At 37.3% G+C, this 16766-nt stretch overlaps 1 protein-coding gene across 11 annotated transcripts in view; it reads right to left on the bottom strand.

The window, feature by feature from the left end:
- The window catches only part of NAV3 (neuron navigator 3), a 540674-nt gene that overhangs the window by 119793 nt on the left and 404115 nt on the right, over positions 1-16766 (bottom strand). For 9 of the 11 annotated variants that reach the window (XM_062613809.1, XM_062613807.1, XM_062613808.1 and 6 more), the window contains 2 exons: positions 14866-15904; positions 5095-5210 (listed from right to left, as the gene is read on the bottom strand). In XM_062613809.1, the coding sequence (XP_062469793.1) occupies positions 5095-5210; positions 14866-15904 (1155 nt within the window). The remainder of the gene's footprint in view (positions 1-5094; positions 5211-14865; positions 15905-16766) is intronic. The other 2 variants (XM_062613803.1, XM_062613812.1) reach the window with 1 other exon arrangement.

Raw genomic sequence — 16766 nt, 5'->3', positions numbered from 1 at the left:
CGGCGCACTGGTGTGGATGCTGACACGGCCTCGGTTGAGGAAGCAGAGCTCTAGCACTACCCGCATGCTCCGGCACCATGTGGCTATAACAGCATGCCCAGAAAGGCTGAGGAAGCTGCTGAGGCTGTTAGAAAGGCTTCATAGAGCTGTACTAACAATAGAGAACTTGCAAAATGAAGGGCAACCTCACTCTTTTCCCACTCAGTGGCTTTAAAACCTCAACTTACACTCAAATTGGTACAGTATTCTCACTTGCTGTATTTTGAATTAATAGGAAGGGCAAAGATTTCAGACCACGAAGCACATACTTTTAACCACAATGAGTCAAATGCTGGGATATGGAGGTACTGAGACTGATCTCACAACCTCTATTCAGCCTTCATGTGTACAAATACTAGACTACAGCACTTAATTACAAGGTTAGATGAACTTTTCTCCCATTAACCCCGTTGTCTCACTTGGCAGACAGGGCATTGTGATTATCTTCAGATACAGCAGATACACAAGAACATATTGGAACCAAGCGTTCTGCAGGAAGAACAGTGCATTTGTCATTCTGCTTTACCACATTCTCTGCAGGGTGTCATTTGAAAATACATAAAATTGCAATGTGGAGAATTTTCAGTTTTATTTATTAAAAAATACTTTTAAAATACTCATCCCACCATTTTAAAATGATTAAATATAGCAACAAGCAAATACTACTTTCTAAACTAAAAAAGACAAAATGTGAGACCAGAGGAGAGCAAACGTCATGACAGAGCATTATTCCCCAACTAATCTTGCAGTTTCATGTAGCCTCTACCCACCCTGAAGGAATATGTTTAAATTGAGAACAGTACAGGGAACTTCCCCAACCCATCACAGTCAGTGTAACATATTACCTTATTTTTACTCTCTTCCATAAAAGGAGTTATTAAATTATTTGAAGAAATAATAATCAAGGGCAAATTTAGTTCTTAGAACAGACTTTCCTTGAAGTATCAGTGCATAGTTTGGAGCCTTACAGATGAATTATGTAATAGAGCTGCAAACGCATAAGATTATGAACCTCTTCAGTTAAACTTACCTAAAAAAATAAAATTGTAAACTATTTCCAAACCTATCAACTTTTTCTTTCAGTGAGTAAAAAAATCAGCTCAGGAAACATAAAATCTTGAAAAAGGAATGTTTTTGTACTAATGCTGCCATTGATATTGACCTGTAACACTTAAAATTACTTTAATTTCTGCTTCATCCCTCAGATTTTTTATAATTAGTCAATATTTGTAAATTCATGAATAATTATTTAATCAAACACTTTGCATTAAGCTCTTTGAACATGTAAATACTTGTTAAAGCCAAATGCTATCACTGATTTCACAAAATAATACTTTGTAGTTACTGACATGTACAGTTTACAATGGTTCATTAAATAATTAACATAGTGGCATCTTTCTCCAATAAACTTTTGCAGAGACTAATAAATGTCACAGTTACAAGTAGAAATACTAGGTAAGAAAGTCTGAACAACTTGTTCTTAGTCATACCATGCAACACATGGATTACTTTAGTAGGCTTTCTTTTCATTCTCATTTTAAAATCCTATATAGCTATATATAGTCTATAACATTAAACTCCAGTTTTTCAGAAACATACATACTGAGTAGTCTTGTTGAGGCAAGTGGTACATACAGTACATGCAAGAAAGTGTGTTCATACATGACGGCAGAACAGGACTCCTAAATTTCTGTCTGTGATTTCCTGGACAGAAGTCTACACATCTGTATGCCACATGTGCCATGAATCTACCCTATGCAGAACACAGCAAAAGTACTGAGCAGGTGACTTGTGCCTGCAAATGGGACTTATTCAGCATGTGTATAGGCATCACTGGCACCATACATGCAGAGGGGATCCAAGATGTGCAGGAAGCCTTACAACTATTGTGCTTGTGCTGTACTGCTGATCTGCACGTGCACCATGAAAACATCTGGGATTGCTCTGGCTGAACTTTGGAACATTCAGAGAAAAAAAAAAAAAGGGGTAGGAAAAAAAGTCTGAAGCACTTCAGATCACATCTGGAGCAAATTCCCAGCAGAGACAGAGGAACAGTGAAGAAACCCAGATTTACAGTAGCTCTACCAAGAAGCAAATTACCCAGGACAGCAGATTTATGGGGACAAGCTAAAAATAAAGAGGTTGCTCACTTTACCAGGGATGCATTTCTGGGTCCATCCCAGCCACACCATCTCACTCTCCCCTCACCAAGTGATCATTTGCAGAGTAGTGGCCAGGAAACAAGAGGTTTGCACTCTGAGTTTGCCCCCTCCTTTCACTAGCTCTGAGCAGGAAGACAGGAGAGGTTTTAAAAGTAATTGTCTCTCTTAGAAATAGGGAGGAAGGCAGAGCAGAGGAGAGCTGGAAACTACTCCTACAGATTCTCATTTTACCTGTCTACTTCCCCATCACCAATGCTGAGGCAGTAGCAAAGGTGAGTGAACTGTCTTGCTAGGCGCGGAAAACAGAGCCATGACTGTCCACCAAAGCAAAGAAATCAGCTTGGGTTTGGTATCCTGAATCACTCAAGGAGAATGGTGCCTGATCAACCACTTCCAAATCTTTTTAAAATTATTCTTTCTGCATCCAAATTTTGCCTATACTGTGGGATGCCTTGAACCAGCTCTGCTTACAGCATTAGTTTAATACTGATTGGCTGATCTTGCCCCGAAGTGGACTAGAAGCCCTGATATGATTTGCATGGCCGGTTATGGGAGCAGTAAACTTCAGTCAAGAGACAATATCAAAGATGACTGAGTATACATTCTGAAAGTAGAGAAACAGTTTATACAATGACATGGGCTAAGATACCTTAGTCCTGAGCTTGGTAGCTTTAGTTGTAAATATTTAGCCCTGTAAAAATAATAAAGAGTAATGAAGCAGAAACACAATAATGGTGCAACAGCACTTTATGAATGCACTCCTGTAAGATTTAGTGGTTTCCACAAATGCTTAGTCCCTTGCATGATCCTTATTGATCCGTACTGCATATCAATATATTGTGCTAGTGTGCTTGGTTACCAAGGTGCAAAAGAAACTCAAGATAATATAAAAATGTTGCCCATCCACAGCAGCAGTGAAAGATTTCAGGAAAAAGACAGTATCAAAGCAAAAGAAACTCTGGATGAATTTCTTAACACCCTGAGTACATATGACCAAATCAAGGAAGTAACCCTTGCATATCTCCTTGCTACCACTGGTATAATCCCTTGGTCATAGTATAATGAAGATGCTTCTAAGTAACAGAATGTATTTGTTCTTTCTTATAGCTAATCCATCATGGAATACTCCCCTGAACAGCCATCACATAAGTTTTTTTTCATGCAGGCTCACCAGTGACAGAATCACCAATGACTTGGTGATGGCTCACCAATGCAGACAATTATTCACAATTGCAATACTTGATCCATTAACTGTTTTTTTCTGCTAACAGCCAATTATGGGTGACATACGTGTTTTCCTCTGTAAACAACAGACCACTGACCACATTTTCCCAGTGGTTCTGCTTTGTTGCCTGGTCTATCAGTCAGCTGCTAATCCCAGAGTCTCAATAATCAGATTAGAAATCTGTCTGATGTCCAGTGCCCTTTATGCCATTTTCTTCTTTTTGATGCTGTTCCTTTTCTGTTCAGAACAGTAAAAGGCCAGAAGACATGATATCCTGTTTGATCATTTCAGCAGGTACTGAATCGATCTGTTATTTTTTAGCATCTCTGTGGATAGTTCCATGGATCATCTTTTGATTCGAATAAGTGTTTTAATTATAGTCTTTCTATATGCAAGACCAATGAGTCTTTTTTCTGGATTAATTAAAAATATTTTTTGTACGTTAACAGGCATGCGTCGCCTCCAGGGAACCCATGTTCACGTGTTTCAGAGTGACATATTTCTCACAAAAGCTGGCTGAGCAATTAAGGAATGCTAGAGTTAGAAAACTTCCAAAGGGACTGAGACAAACCAGGACAAAACCTCAATTTCAGTATGAGTCAGCTAAATGCCAAGACAGTCCCACAAAAGTTGGGCATCTGATTTCCCTTCTGGTGGAGATAATTTTAGACTGATGTGTCAGATCAGTGCTTTAAGTGAATTATATCCTGTGTATGAAGAACCACATGACTCATTATAAATTCATCTGAATGTTAAAACTTTGGAGTAGAAGGGCAAAACTACAGGTGAATCATGTAGGACAGGATTTCACCTTTTATTCTTGTAAAAATGCAAATAACAGTAAAGATGTTCATAGAAAATATCCACAACCAGAAAAAACAAAACAACACCAAAACAAAACCCCAAACCCCAACAAAACAGCTCTGGTAGCGAGTCCCTTTGAAAGTACTCCCACACAACCCTGCTGTCCTGATGAGAAAGTCAGCTGTGACATACTTTACTTTTTGCGTCCGTAGGCAGAGTTATGACCAGACCCTTGGCTGATGTAAATCATTATGGCGCTGTTGACTTCAAAGGAATTGTACCTTTGAGTAAATAAATTGTACCTATGAGTAAATAAAAAAAAAAATCCCCTCACATTTGTAACCTAATAGGGATTTTACTTCAGGTTTACAAGGGATTCCAGAACACAACCTTTATCAGCTTAGGTCTAGCAGTAGCTTAAATTTAGGTACAATGTAAGGATTTGCTCATTTTCTGAATATAGATTTGTTTATAGAAGCAAAATATATCTTTGTAATTTATGTCTCAGTTCTGATGTTATGATTTAATTTGATAATCTTAAATGCAGCAGTGTCAAACATTCTGGTATCTACTTTCCATTGCTCCTCTTGGAACATTCAGTATGACTAAAAAATAATAATGATTTGAAACTCATGACAGACCAGTTTCTGCAAAATGATGAAGAGGGTATCTGAACAAAAGGAGCCATTTCAGATAAGAGAATTGTGCATTTGAAGCACTGTGTATGACCCAAATTTTCTGCATATTTAATATCACTCATGAATAGAGGTCAGAAGTATTATTTCGACCCATTGCAAAGCTCTTGGTAAGAAACAGATGTAAATAAAGAAATTAACAGGCTTCTCCTGACTTATTGTTACTCACCAGATATCTCCTCTAGGCACTGTTTGGCAGTCTTACTGAATGACAAATCCATTTTAGTAGGACTGGTGCAGGAGTCAGCAGGAGGTAAAGAGGTACTGTCATTTTCTGAGAGAGTTCTGTAATTAAGGAAGAAGACTGATTATTATCTACCATTCATGTATTAATGGAAACAAATGGTACTTTCCCCTCCATCTAGAATTGTATCACTGTATGGTGAAAATACCATGAATGTCACATTCTTTCTGTGATAGTTTGACTCCAGCTACAAAAATTTGCAAGCAGCCGGGAACTCTCTCTGTGTCTTTTCAGAAACCACTCAGTTAATGCTGAGAAATTTGGAGCCATCTTTTTTCCTCACATTTTCTCTGCAAGAGAGTCAATTGGATATAAGTAGAATCCATTTAAATTGATTGTCACATATATAAGGGAAATGAAAACTTGTAATTGCTGAAATATTAAACGAGAAAGGCCATGTGGGAAGAAGCTTATTCAAGGCTGGAATGGAAATCTGGCCTAGATATTTAAATCTGTGTGCAGCTACTTTTGATAATGCCCCTTATATAACTGTGGAAACGGGATAATACAAGTTTTTTTCCATTAACTAGCTAACAAATAGACCATGTTTTTTTTGATGATATAATTCTGTGGATATCATTGATAAATTATAACAGGTACCCTTTGTTGGATACAGTTATTTGCTGCTGCATAATGATTAATAGCAAGAAACACACAAACGTGTGGATTATAATACAAAATAGATGACAATTATTGTCTCTTCTTAAGGAACTGCTGTAGCATCTGTTTTATACAAGAACTATTGAACTATGATGCCATTAAATAGCAGTATGTACCATATTTGTATACAGTGAAAGAATACATGTAAAGATATACTAGCCACTTTCTGAAATAAAATGGAAAAATTCTTCACTTGGAGTTTAAGTTCATCCAGCTTTCCTGACAGGAACAGCATACTCAATTTTTGGATTTCTTAAGACTAGTGAAATATTTATATCCTAATTTAAAAATGTTGCATTTATAGCTCAGTTCTCAAAATTTACCATAAAGTGTTTCCAACTGTACTCTAAACACAAATATTTAACTCTGTGATGAATGTGTATTTTATAAATATAACTAATAAAAACAGTGACTCACCCCTCAAAATAATTTTATGGCAATTTATTTTATGAAATAACTTTCCAATTAACATTTTCTTCCAAGTTACCTACTGAACGGATTTTTTCAGTAATTCATATGGTAACTGAGGGAGCAGACATAAGTACAACGGCACAAGTACTGTTGTGGTGGAATCCTTTGATTAGAATAAATTAACTCTGACTCTACTTATAGAGAAACAGAAATGTAAATGATGTCTGATCTGATGCAGTGTCATCCTTAATAACTTCTGTACTTTTAGGATGCTGGAAATGAACAACCACTATAAAAAACTATTTTAGGTTCTCATCTACTATTTTTCTCTGTAAAACTTTGGAAACACAAGCAGAGCAGGTGTTGCAAGGTTAAATATGTTCAGCTGACCTTGAACATAATTTTACATTTGGTGCTTGAGCACAATGTCTTAAGTAACAAAAAGCCTACTCTATCCCTCTGCAACGAACACACACTGACATTCCACAGACCTGCCTGCTTTCTCATATTGTTTCAAATCATCAGAATGAATGAGGGGTATGCCTACTTTAACTGAAAGCCACTTTCAGAGGCCATGAGTGCTCATGAGCCCTCCAATCTGGGTTTAGTGCTGAGACTTAGAGCTGGGTAAGTCCAGGGCAAACTATCAACCTAAAAACACATTTCAGAAAAAAGACACTTATAACAATGGTAGAGGTAATTGGTCTGCACTTTTTTTGTTAAACCCAAATCATGAAGCCATTGGGGTTGAAGCTGGTTTTTAAGAGGAACACTGGAAAAGAGTAGGTTGCTTTCAGTTTTGTAGGAAAAGCACCCAGCTAGGTGGGTGCAGTTCAAGTATTTCTAGCATTCTCCACAAAATATATAAGGAGTTTACATGATTCCATCTCTGGTTAGAAACAGAGATCCTTTCTGCCTGTTCTTCTGACCCTATGGCATTGCATTCCTGATTGTATATCAGCCATCAATCGCTTCATCAAGCTAGGAGGGTGGTGCAAACCTCTCTGTGAATGACCAAGAGCCTTATATGTATGTCTTCTAAGATAGAAGTCCTCTAAGAAGGGATCCATTCCTGTTTATTTAGACATCTATCATCAGAAAAGGCTGAAGTGGTCTGGACTCCCATCGCTCACCTATATACCCAATATTTGCACTGATTCTTCATCTAGTGAATGGGGATAGGTAACATAAAATTCAATGATCTAGATTGTCCTCTGGCAGTGACTACTGCTGATAAAGTTGATGCAGATGAATACATAACTCATTATTGACTGTAAGGGAACAGAGATACTTGTGTTAAAAGGAATGGATCTCCCACCAAGAGTACAAACAAGTAATGAGTGAGCTAAAGCAACTAAGTAACCTTCAGCATGATGAATGAATCTGTTTACTTCAAAAAACAAGGAATAAAAGTTTTCACTTGTTCACAGCGCTTCTTGCCCTGGTCACATCAAAGCTTTTAGAGATATACCGAATACCAATTAAAGCACATTTTTGTTCTTCAGTGTTTTGTTGTTGTTTTTTTCTATTTTCAAAAGCCTGATGCAGTTATAACCAGGAAGATAAGTTGAAACATACTGGGAGAAGAGATACTTGCAAAGATTTCCATTCCAAATTTTAGAACCTGATCAGTGCCATTAATTACAGCACCAAATCCAGTTTCTGGGACATAAAATGATATTAGAATCTAAGCCTTAAAGTAAAAGTACTGAATAGCAAAGATCATATAACACTAATAATTTAAAAATGTTTGATTTAATTTGTAGAAAAAAAACCATGGAAACACAAACCAAATGTAAATATGATGTGGTTTTCTTAAATCTAAAGGCAGCCTGAAATAACAGATCTAAGAAGCATGAAATGTCCATTTTATCTTACTTGAAACTTGAAACTAAATATAATGTAAAATAAATGTGGTTTGCTATCAAAACAAATAACAAAGAAACTGCTGTGCTGACTTAATTCAACATTTTTATATTTAATTTTGTAAAAAAAAATAAAATCAATGATTCTAATTATCTGAGGCAACAACAGAAATACCACACAGGACTATCAATTCTGCAGCAGTTGAAGTTCTGCTTACTTGAGTTATTTATTGTGGAAGCAATGGACCACATGGCACCTGCCCAGTCCTTGGGCAGCCATGATGGGGGTAACCCCAAGGAGGAATCTGGGGATAGGGCTGTCTTCAATAACTCTTCCTCCATCAAGTCTCCACTGGGTTTCCAGATCCAGCACTTCTACAGCAGCCCTGCCTTTTGGTGCATGATGACCTAGGCACTGCTTTTTTCTGGAGTCAAACTTAGCCCAGATGGGTTGAGAACTGTCTAGGGGTGAAAAACTTCCAAGCAAAATCATGCAGGAGCCTCAGCTCTTGAGGAACAAGGAGGCTCAGGTATCCTATGAATGACTCAAGAGATCTCTACAGATTACAGCATGGATTAAACTCAAGGCAAGCGAACAGTAAATTCGAAGAACTTCCCATTAGCATCACATGTTGTCCTTAATGAATGGCCATCTATCCTCTACTCATTCACAGCCCACTGTCTTTAAAAAAAAATAAATTCTTGCATTTCCTTTGATACCAAGGAAAGTGAAAAGTATTTCAGTTCAGTCAAAACAACCATTGATATTTCTTTCAGTGTTGTGCATCTGCAGCACAGGTTAATTTAGGCAACCATCATGAAAACAGGACAATTTGTTTTCCATTTTAATCATGGCAATCAGCGAATATATTTATCCCTAGCCCACTGAGTTACATGCTACCTATTTGTAAGGGCATCAGACATACTTAATGGGACAAATCCTGCTCTTAATCACACTGGCAAAAACTCATTCAATTTGATTAAAACGAGGCTGTACAGGAGTAATTAAGAACAGAATTTGGAACACTACTTAATAAGCTGTCTTTAATGCAGTCAGTCATTTCCTGCCTCTTAGGAAATAGCCAACCTTTGATAAACACAGATAACATCAAAGATTTGTTTTGGATTTACTTAGTGTTCCAAAAGATATCAGATGAATATGCTGGGTTTTTTTTCCAACATCTCTCTGAGGTGCAGCTGTCTTGAATGTGTGTCACTGTCAGTGTAACAGACTGGCAGGACCACATCTGGAATATGAGCAGTTTGATCACCCATGTTAAAGACATGTGAGTTAAAATGGGAACAGCTGTAGGGAACGGTTACTGCATTGCTTATAGGGATGAAGCAGCTCTTCTGAAAGAAAAGAGATGCTTTGGTTTAGGCTTACAAAAGAGAAGGAAGGGGATAGGATTATTCCCTCACCTGTTTAAAAAGAGCAATCGAAAAGAGGAAAAAAAAACTTTGTAAATTACAGGACAATCTTAAGAAAGTAATAAATGGATACAATCTCATCATGTGGGTTTTAAACAACTTCTAACAATGAAATGAGTTTCCGGACAAACTTTCCCATTGGAGTAGTGGGGATTAACAAGTTTAAAATAAAACTTGGCTGGTTTATGAAAGGTTAAATACGGTTGCCACTGACAGAAGACTGAACAGAATATTCTTTTTTGGTCCTTTATCCTGCATTTTACTACTTATTTAGTAAGAGGAATAGGGCCATACTTGTCCATATGGCAATTTAAAAGAATAAATTCAGATCATAAACAGCATGCAATAGAATCCTCAAGCTAGTGTTTTAACTCTGCATTTATCAAGTATGTGTTTATAACAATTTTTTCACTTATTTTCCTTCTTTCCATCTCTTAAGCCAACACCTCAACACTGGACACTTTCTTGCACAATTACTTGAAAAATCAATCAAGCCTGAGAAAATGAGAGCATTTTTCTAAACACTGTTTTTGTTACAAACAAAACTGGTGAGTGGCAATGTTCAGCAGTACCCATGAGTGCAAAATTTTGGTGGTGATTTGTTTTATTTTTACATAAAATAAAACAAATAATAATACTAAAATACAGTAATATAAATAACAGACATCAATAAAGCACTGCAGTGTAACTTTGAATCATCACATTCTTAAAGAGCTGCAGTTATGTTCAGCAGCAGAATCTATTATTAACAAACACAATTAAATAATAGAGTATCTTTCACCGAAAATTTAAACTCCAAAATCAGTAACCAGAAGTACCTTCTAGTCACTAAAATTGGACATAAATATGGCTCCAAAAAATCCTGAAGATGCTGTGTTAGCAGGATCCATGTAGAGTAGTTTATTTTTTTCCCTAAGCCAGTACAAAAGCATCCTGAACAGGCATCTGGAATTGAATTTTACTGTGCCTCCAGAGGTGCAAAGAGATTATATCCTCCTTCCCATCTGTTAACACTCTGCACTTCCTGTGCACCCTTGAAGCTATAGTCTACTAATAGAATTGTTTCAATCACCATACAGGAAAGGAGATAGGAATATGATTTTAGTATGTGGTAACTTATTTATTATACTGGTATTTCCTTTCCCTGCCTCTATCTAGTGAACGTTTTAGTCCTCATAGGATCATAAAGTAATTTAGATCAAAGATGTTCTAGATGCCACCTGGTCCAATGACCTGCTCAAAGCAGGTCTGGCTATATTAAGTTGTTCAGGGCCTCGTTTGTTTGGGTCTTGAACATGGCCAAGGACAGAGCTTGCACACCTCTGGAAAGCCTGCTCCAGTAATTCACCAGCCCCAAGGTAAAAATATTGTTTCTAACTTTTAATCAGCATCTCCCCTGCTATAATTTGCATCTGTTACCTCCTATTCTTTCACCCTGTATTACAGAGAAGAGACTGGGCCTATCTTCTCTACAACAACCTGTTAGGTAGCTGAAGCCACCAGTTTCTTATTCTTCAGGACAAAAGGAGTGCCAAATTGGCTGTTGTAGTCCAGCATTGACACTGAAAGAGTACCTCTGCAAAGTCTCAATTCAGACAGTACTGAAACTTCTTCCAGATGTTGCTGTCTTTAAGCTACATATTTAGCTGAAGAACTGAAATTTAAGCAAAGCACAACACTGAAGTGCAGCTCAGGATCATGAGTGGTCAGCTGATTTTTTGTAGCAATTTCTATGCTCTCAGCACTTCAGGAAATAAGCAGTTCCTGAGCATCACAGTCCCTGGGATTTATGCACTTCAGATTCTATATTCCAACCATGAAAAAGAAACTCACTAAGCTCCTACAGTGGCTACTGAAGGAGCCAATAAAACCAAACTGCATTACATGTGTTCAGTTACAATTCAACATTCTCTGACTAAACTATTTCTTTAGTTTTTAAGCAAATTCATGGCAAATGTTGATTGCCAACATATCACATACTTCATGTAGGGTTATGATGATTTACAACAGCTAAGGATTTGCTCTCTGGAGTGAGGTCATGGATGATACTCCTACAACTATTAGTTACATTTCCCAATTTATGGAAATAATGCAAAAGTATACAATTTGGCTCTCAAAAAATAAAGAAATGATTGCATACAACAAGTTCTCCTATATGCAAGAAAATGTTTGGAACTATGAGTTATATTACATTTTTGAGCAATGTGTAGGAAAGCTAAGAACTTCAAATACTGGGCAATTAACCTGCTATTCTCTTGCTAAGATTTTAGGGGAAAGATTCAGATTTCTTTTTTGTTTTCATCAATGCCTTTTTTTTCCTGTTTTCTCTGTAACCTAGTAAGCACTAAACTTTGGTTTTACAAATTTAAGTACACCACTAGGAAGTAAATTCTATGGCCCATTTCAATACATGTCTAAGGGACTCTGGCAGATGGCACAATTTCCATCTTCCTCCAATTCTTTCTATGTAGAAGAATGTGTAACTTAAAAGTAGTGGGTGGTATACTTTAAACAATTATACAGTTTCTTTCACCTTCCTTTTTGTATTTTTTCCTGCTGTATCTCTCTTATCAAGCTTTCTGGCAGCTAATTAAATTACATCTACTTCAGTCTTTCTTATATCTCCTGGACCCTGCAGTCAACTTCGGGGGGGGACATATAAGGGACTGTAAATAACACATTCACAACCGCATTTGAAAATAAATAATTACTTGCTGAGGAAGATGGAAGAATTTAAGTTATACCCATTTAGATTATCCCAAATGCAACTCTGACTGTTGCTGCTGATCTTTGAAGAGAAGTAACAATCCCATAGAAATTTTCATGCCATGGTGTTTAAGAGGCATAAAAATATGATGTGCTATCAGACAGGACAAAGCACCAAGAGCGCAAAGCTGAATAGTGCAATATATCATTTCAGAGCCTCCTAGTGAAACAGTATTTTCTATGTACTGTGCAGTAATAAAACCACACAATTCCTTGAAAACATGAGTGTTCATAAATATTATAGCATTGCATTCCCTGTTTAAGCCAAATACATGGTAGCCTCAAAACAATTCTTTGGAATATTTTCTTTTACTCACAAATCTACAGTAATATCCTCTAGGGCAATAATCAATCAAACATTGTAAAATACATGATATCTGCAGGTACCAGAAGAAACCAGAAAAAGCACTAGCTTACTTATCCTTGGGCTAACAGCCTAAACTGACCAGTAGTACAGTGCAGTATATTGCAATATTCCACAGGATACTGGATAAAATGCACTTTATTTTCACTACATTAAACAGACACTTTTTACAAGAACTGCAGGACAAAGTCATGGAGCCTAGATATTCCTTCCAGCTGTAAAAACCCCTGTTAGTCTAAATGGTAACGGTTGCTTACTAACTCATTGATCTATAAAGCTGATCTAGAAGCTAACAAACACACCTGAAAATTCTGTGTATAAACTGCGGTGACTGTTCGGAAAACAGTTATGTTTAGAAGCAACAAAATGTAAATACAATACCCCAGCTTCATGCACATTTCTACTTGCCATATGTCCACAAAAACAAATATGCTGACTTTGGAAATGTTGATATTTTATCCTTGGTTATATTTATATTCTTCTATGAAATCATTGTGTAGTATTACAAAGCCCTTGAGAGTTGTAATAAATGTAGTTACTGTGTATTTTGGGGTCAGATTCTGCTCTCAGTTGCAGAGATACACATGAAAAAACCTCATCAAAGTCGGTCTATTACTCTGGGTTTCTGGCATTCTGAGATCAGACCTTGGCTCTGAGGATTTTATTTCATCTGAGAGATTTAACTTCAAATACAGTCTCCTTTGCTGTTTGTTTGAAGCGAAGAGATGATTATTAATATCAAATTTTACTGGAAGACGCATGCTTCTATCGCCCTTTAAAATTCAAACTACATTTTGCTTCGTGATACAGCTTAAAAGAAAGATGAGGTATCTCCATCGTGCAATGAAATGGCATCAATATGCTGCAAAATTGCCATTAAATAGCACATACATAAAAAAGCAAAGCATAGCTGCCATTTCTCTCTCCTTTTATATGCACCCTAACATGCATGTAGGTCGTCCTATGTACCACACTGCAAATCATCTGTATCACTGAGGTTGTTCCAGGTAGTTATAAACATGCATATTAAGCACATTCAGTGATACCTACTTACTGCATATTAGAATAAATATAACCTATATTATGCCTTTTCCCCCTCCTATAAGATTTTCTGAACTGCTTTTGTTCAGAATGAAGTTAAACAGTTTATCACTCACCCAGATTGGTTTTGAAACTATGTTTAGTTATGTGCAATGATATATACACTCCCTCAGAGCCTACTTCAGCACCTCTTTAATCTTTAGCCAAGATTATCTAGAGTACTACTTACTAACAAAAACTGCCAGTATATTTTGCTTAATAATCTATTTGTCATTTTATCAGATGTTACATTTACCCACAACTATCGCTAAAGCCTTCCAACAGCTGACATCTGAAATCATTACTCAGACCAGTCTGCCAGTCTTGCTAAACCTTCTCTGTCTTCTGAGCTGTACAACAATGAAATCTCCAGGTTCTCTTCAGTTGCTCTACCATATAGCAAAATAAATTCAGCCAAAGGCTGATACATTTGATTGTTCATTCACCTATTCCAGAGCCCTGGCCATCAGAAGAGGTTGTAGCACCTGTAAAATTTAACTGTCCCCATGGAGTTAATTTATACCTAGTTCACACATAAAACTAAACAGGAAAAGGACTTGCAAAAAGCAACTTTTTCTCTCTGCCCAAAATTTTGAACTTGCAAAACTTTGTGTATGGCTTTTCCTTTAATATACTACCAGTACTATTACATACTCTGAAAAAATCAGCAGTTTATTTTAGGATTTCTTTAAGAGAACAGTGTATTTCAAGCAAATATTATTAAATATCAGCAAATAAATGTTGAGGTTCTTATACTGCAAACAAGAATATTCGCACTAGAATTCCTGACTCAGCCATGACCTTTCAAAAGCTGCACAGGGAAGGTATCATGTGATTTGTATTTCTAATCAAAACATCCTGAATTTTAAAGGGCAAATATTTGCAGTCGATTGCTTTTGTATGAGGTAGAGACTCAGAGTTCTTGGAAAAAAATTTTCATAATTTCATAATTCTTCATAATAACATTAATTAAAAAATCATGTTAGGAAAATATGTGCATAATTCTGTGACAGAAAATGTGAGATGAGAACAATAACAGTGTGATCTGCCATTACCCTCCCTGTTTTAGCTCTCTTTCCTAAACGGTAACACAAACCCGATTTCCTTTCATAACCTTACCTGTAAATGAAAGGAGCTACTGTGGCAGTGTTGGGGTGACTGTATTGCTGCTGCTGAGGAAGCTGGACAACACCATTTCCCGTGCCTTGGCCACTGCTTGCAGCCATCGAGGCTGACAGCGCTGCAGAGGACCCTGGGGTGAGAGCTGCACTTGGCTCTTTCCCTTCAGAAGAAGCAAGACCAGAGGAAGGAGAAGCCTTCTCAGTGAGTTGAGATTTTGGTGTTGATTGGGACTGGTTTCCTTTTGTAGTCCTCAGTTTTTCAATCTCCTTACTTCCTGTGCATATGGATGAAGTGCTCTGCTTTGCTGTTGGCACCTTTGATCCAGGTTTTGGGATCCCACTAGAAGATGGTATTAAGCTTTCCTTCTTGGCTGCTGTTGTCTTACTTCCTTTTGGAATTAAGCTTGCAATCTTGGAGCTCTTCTTTGTAGGTGTTTCAGTGACCTGGTCCTTCTCTTCCTTTACTGTTTTCTCAGTGCAAACTTTGTTTTTGTCCCTGTTCTTTTCCTCTTTGTCCTTTGGCTGTAGCAAAGACTTTTTATTGCTGAGATTTTTGCTTCCAGCTTTCGGAGGGGTTAACTTCGGTGATACTTTAGGACTGCTACTCGTGGAGCCACCACTGTTCACCCCACCGCTTAAGACATCCATTTCACCACACTCTGAAAAGGTATCATCCTCCCTCCCACTGTCACTGGGTCCTGAGCTCAGTGACAGAGGAGGTCTCAGAGCAGTCCTAGCATTAACCAGCTTGAATTTTTCCAGCATAGATTTTTGTCCAGATGAAGGGGGCTTCACGCCTTCAGAAGGGGGTGGCTTGAGCCTGTCTGAAGATGGAGTAGGGGAGGTTGCAGGACTAGGCTGCTTCACGGACAGCATAGTAGAGGTTGCACTGTGTTTGACATTCATGGATTTGCTGCGCCAAGGCTTGCTGGCACTTGGAGAGGGTATGGCAGAGACCTGCTGCTGCCCGGTGCTGGTGGGATGCTGCACATTTCCATTCATGCCTGTAGATGCGTGAGGGCCTTTTGGTGAATCTGCTTAAAAAACAGAAAGAACCATAATAGTATAGTTATTCTCCCATCTCATGCTTAGGTGATACCATAGTGCTCTGGCACTTAAAACACAGTTATATGTGATTCATAATAAATATAATTTACATGTGCATGGAGCATGAAGATTGCTAATCAAAATTTAGTTTTTCCTCCCACTATCACATTGTTGTTCAATACTTCCATGAACTCAAGAGAGCCATGGAAGCACCTTGCTTGTAACCATTTCATTACGCAAATTAAACCTTCCAATTTAAAAATGTTATCTTTAAAAAGACATAAATAAATTCTTCCAATCACTTGTTAATAATAAAACACTGTGACATTGAAGTAAAAAGGAATGCTACAATATTGGAAGAAAAACAACCAGAGAAAGAAAGCTTTATTGTTTAGTGATTAAAAAATGTGCTAGAAAGGTACAGTTTTTTTTGGGGGTGGGGGAGGAGGGCTGAGTAATATTGAAATTAAATGGATACAATCAATATTCATAAAAGCAGAAAATGTCAGGTCACTATACCATCCTATGCTCTTTTTTGTTTTAAGTACTGGTAACAACCTTTAGTAGCTGACTTGAGGAATTTATCCCAATGCAGTTTCACAGATGGGAAAAAAATATATCAATAATTTCACTAGTGTCAGTAATTGAAAGTTACAGCGATATGTCACCTACATGGATACAGCAACAGTACTTGTTTTGGGCCTGAAGCTCAGGTAGGTACAGAAAGCTCATTTATGTGGCTCTGGTATCTATACTACATTTACACCAACCTGGAACCTCAGTGCATCTTTCAGAACGAAAACAAGACTCCTTCTGCAATAATTAAACTATGTCAACTGCGTGCAAGGGTTA

This window comes from Pezoporus occidentalis, unplaced genomic scaffold (genome assembly GCF_034315485.1).
Source record: "Pezoporus occidentalis ecotype Australia unplaced genomic scaffold, CSIRO_AGI_Poc_V1 ctg17, whole genome shotgun sequence".
In the NCBI taxonomy this organism is placed as follows: Eukaryota; Metazoa; Chordata; class Aves; order Psittaciformes; family Psittacidae; genus Pezoporus; species Pezoporus occidentalis.
This window is presented reverse-complemented; position numbering and strand designations above follow the sequence as displayed.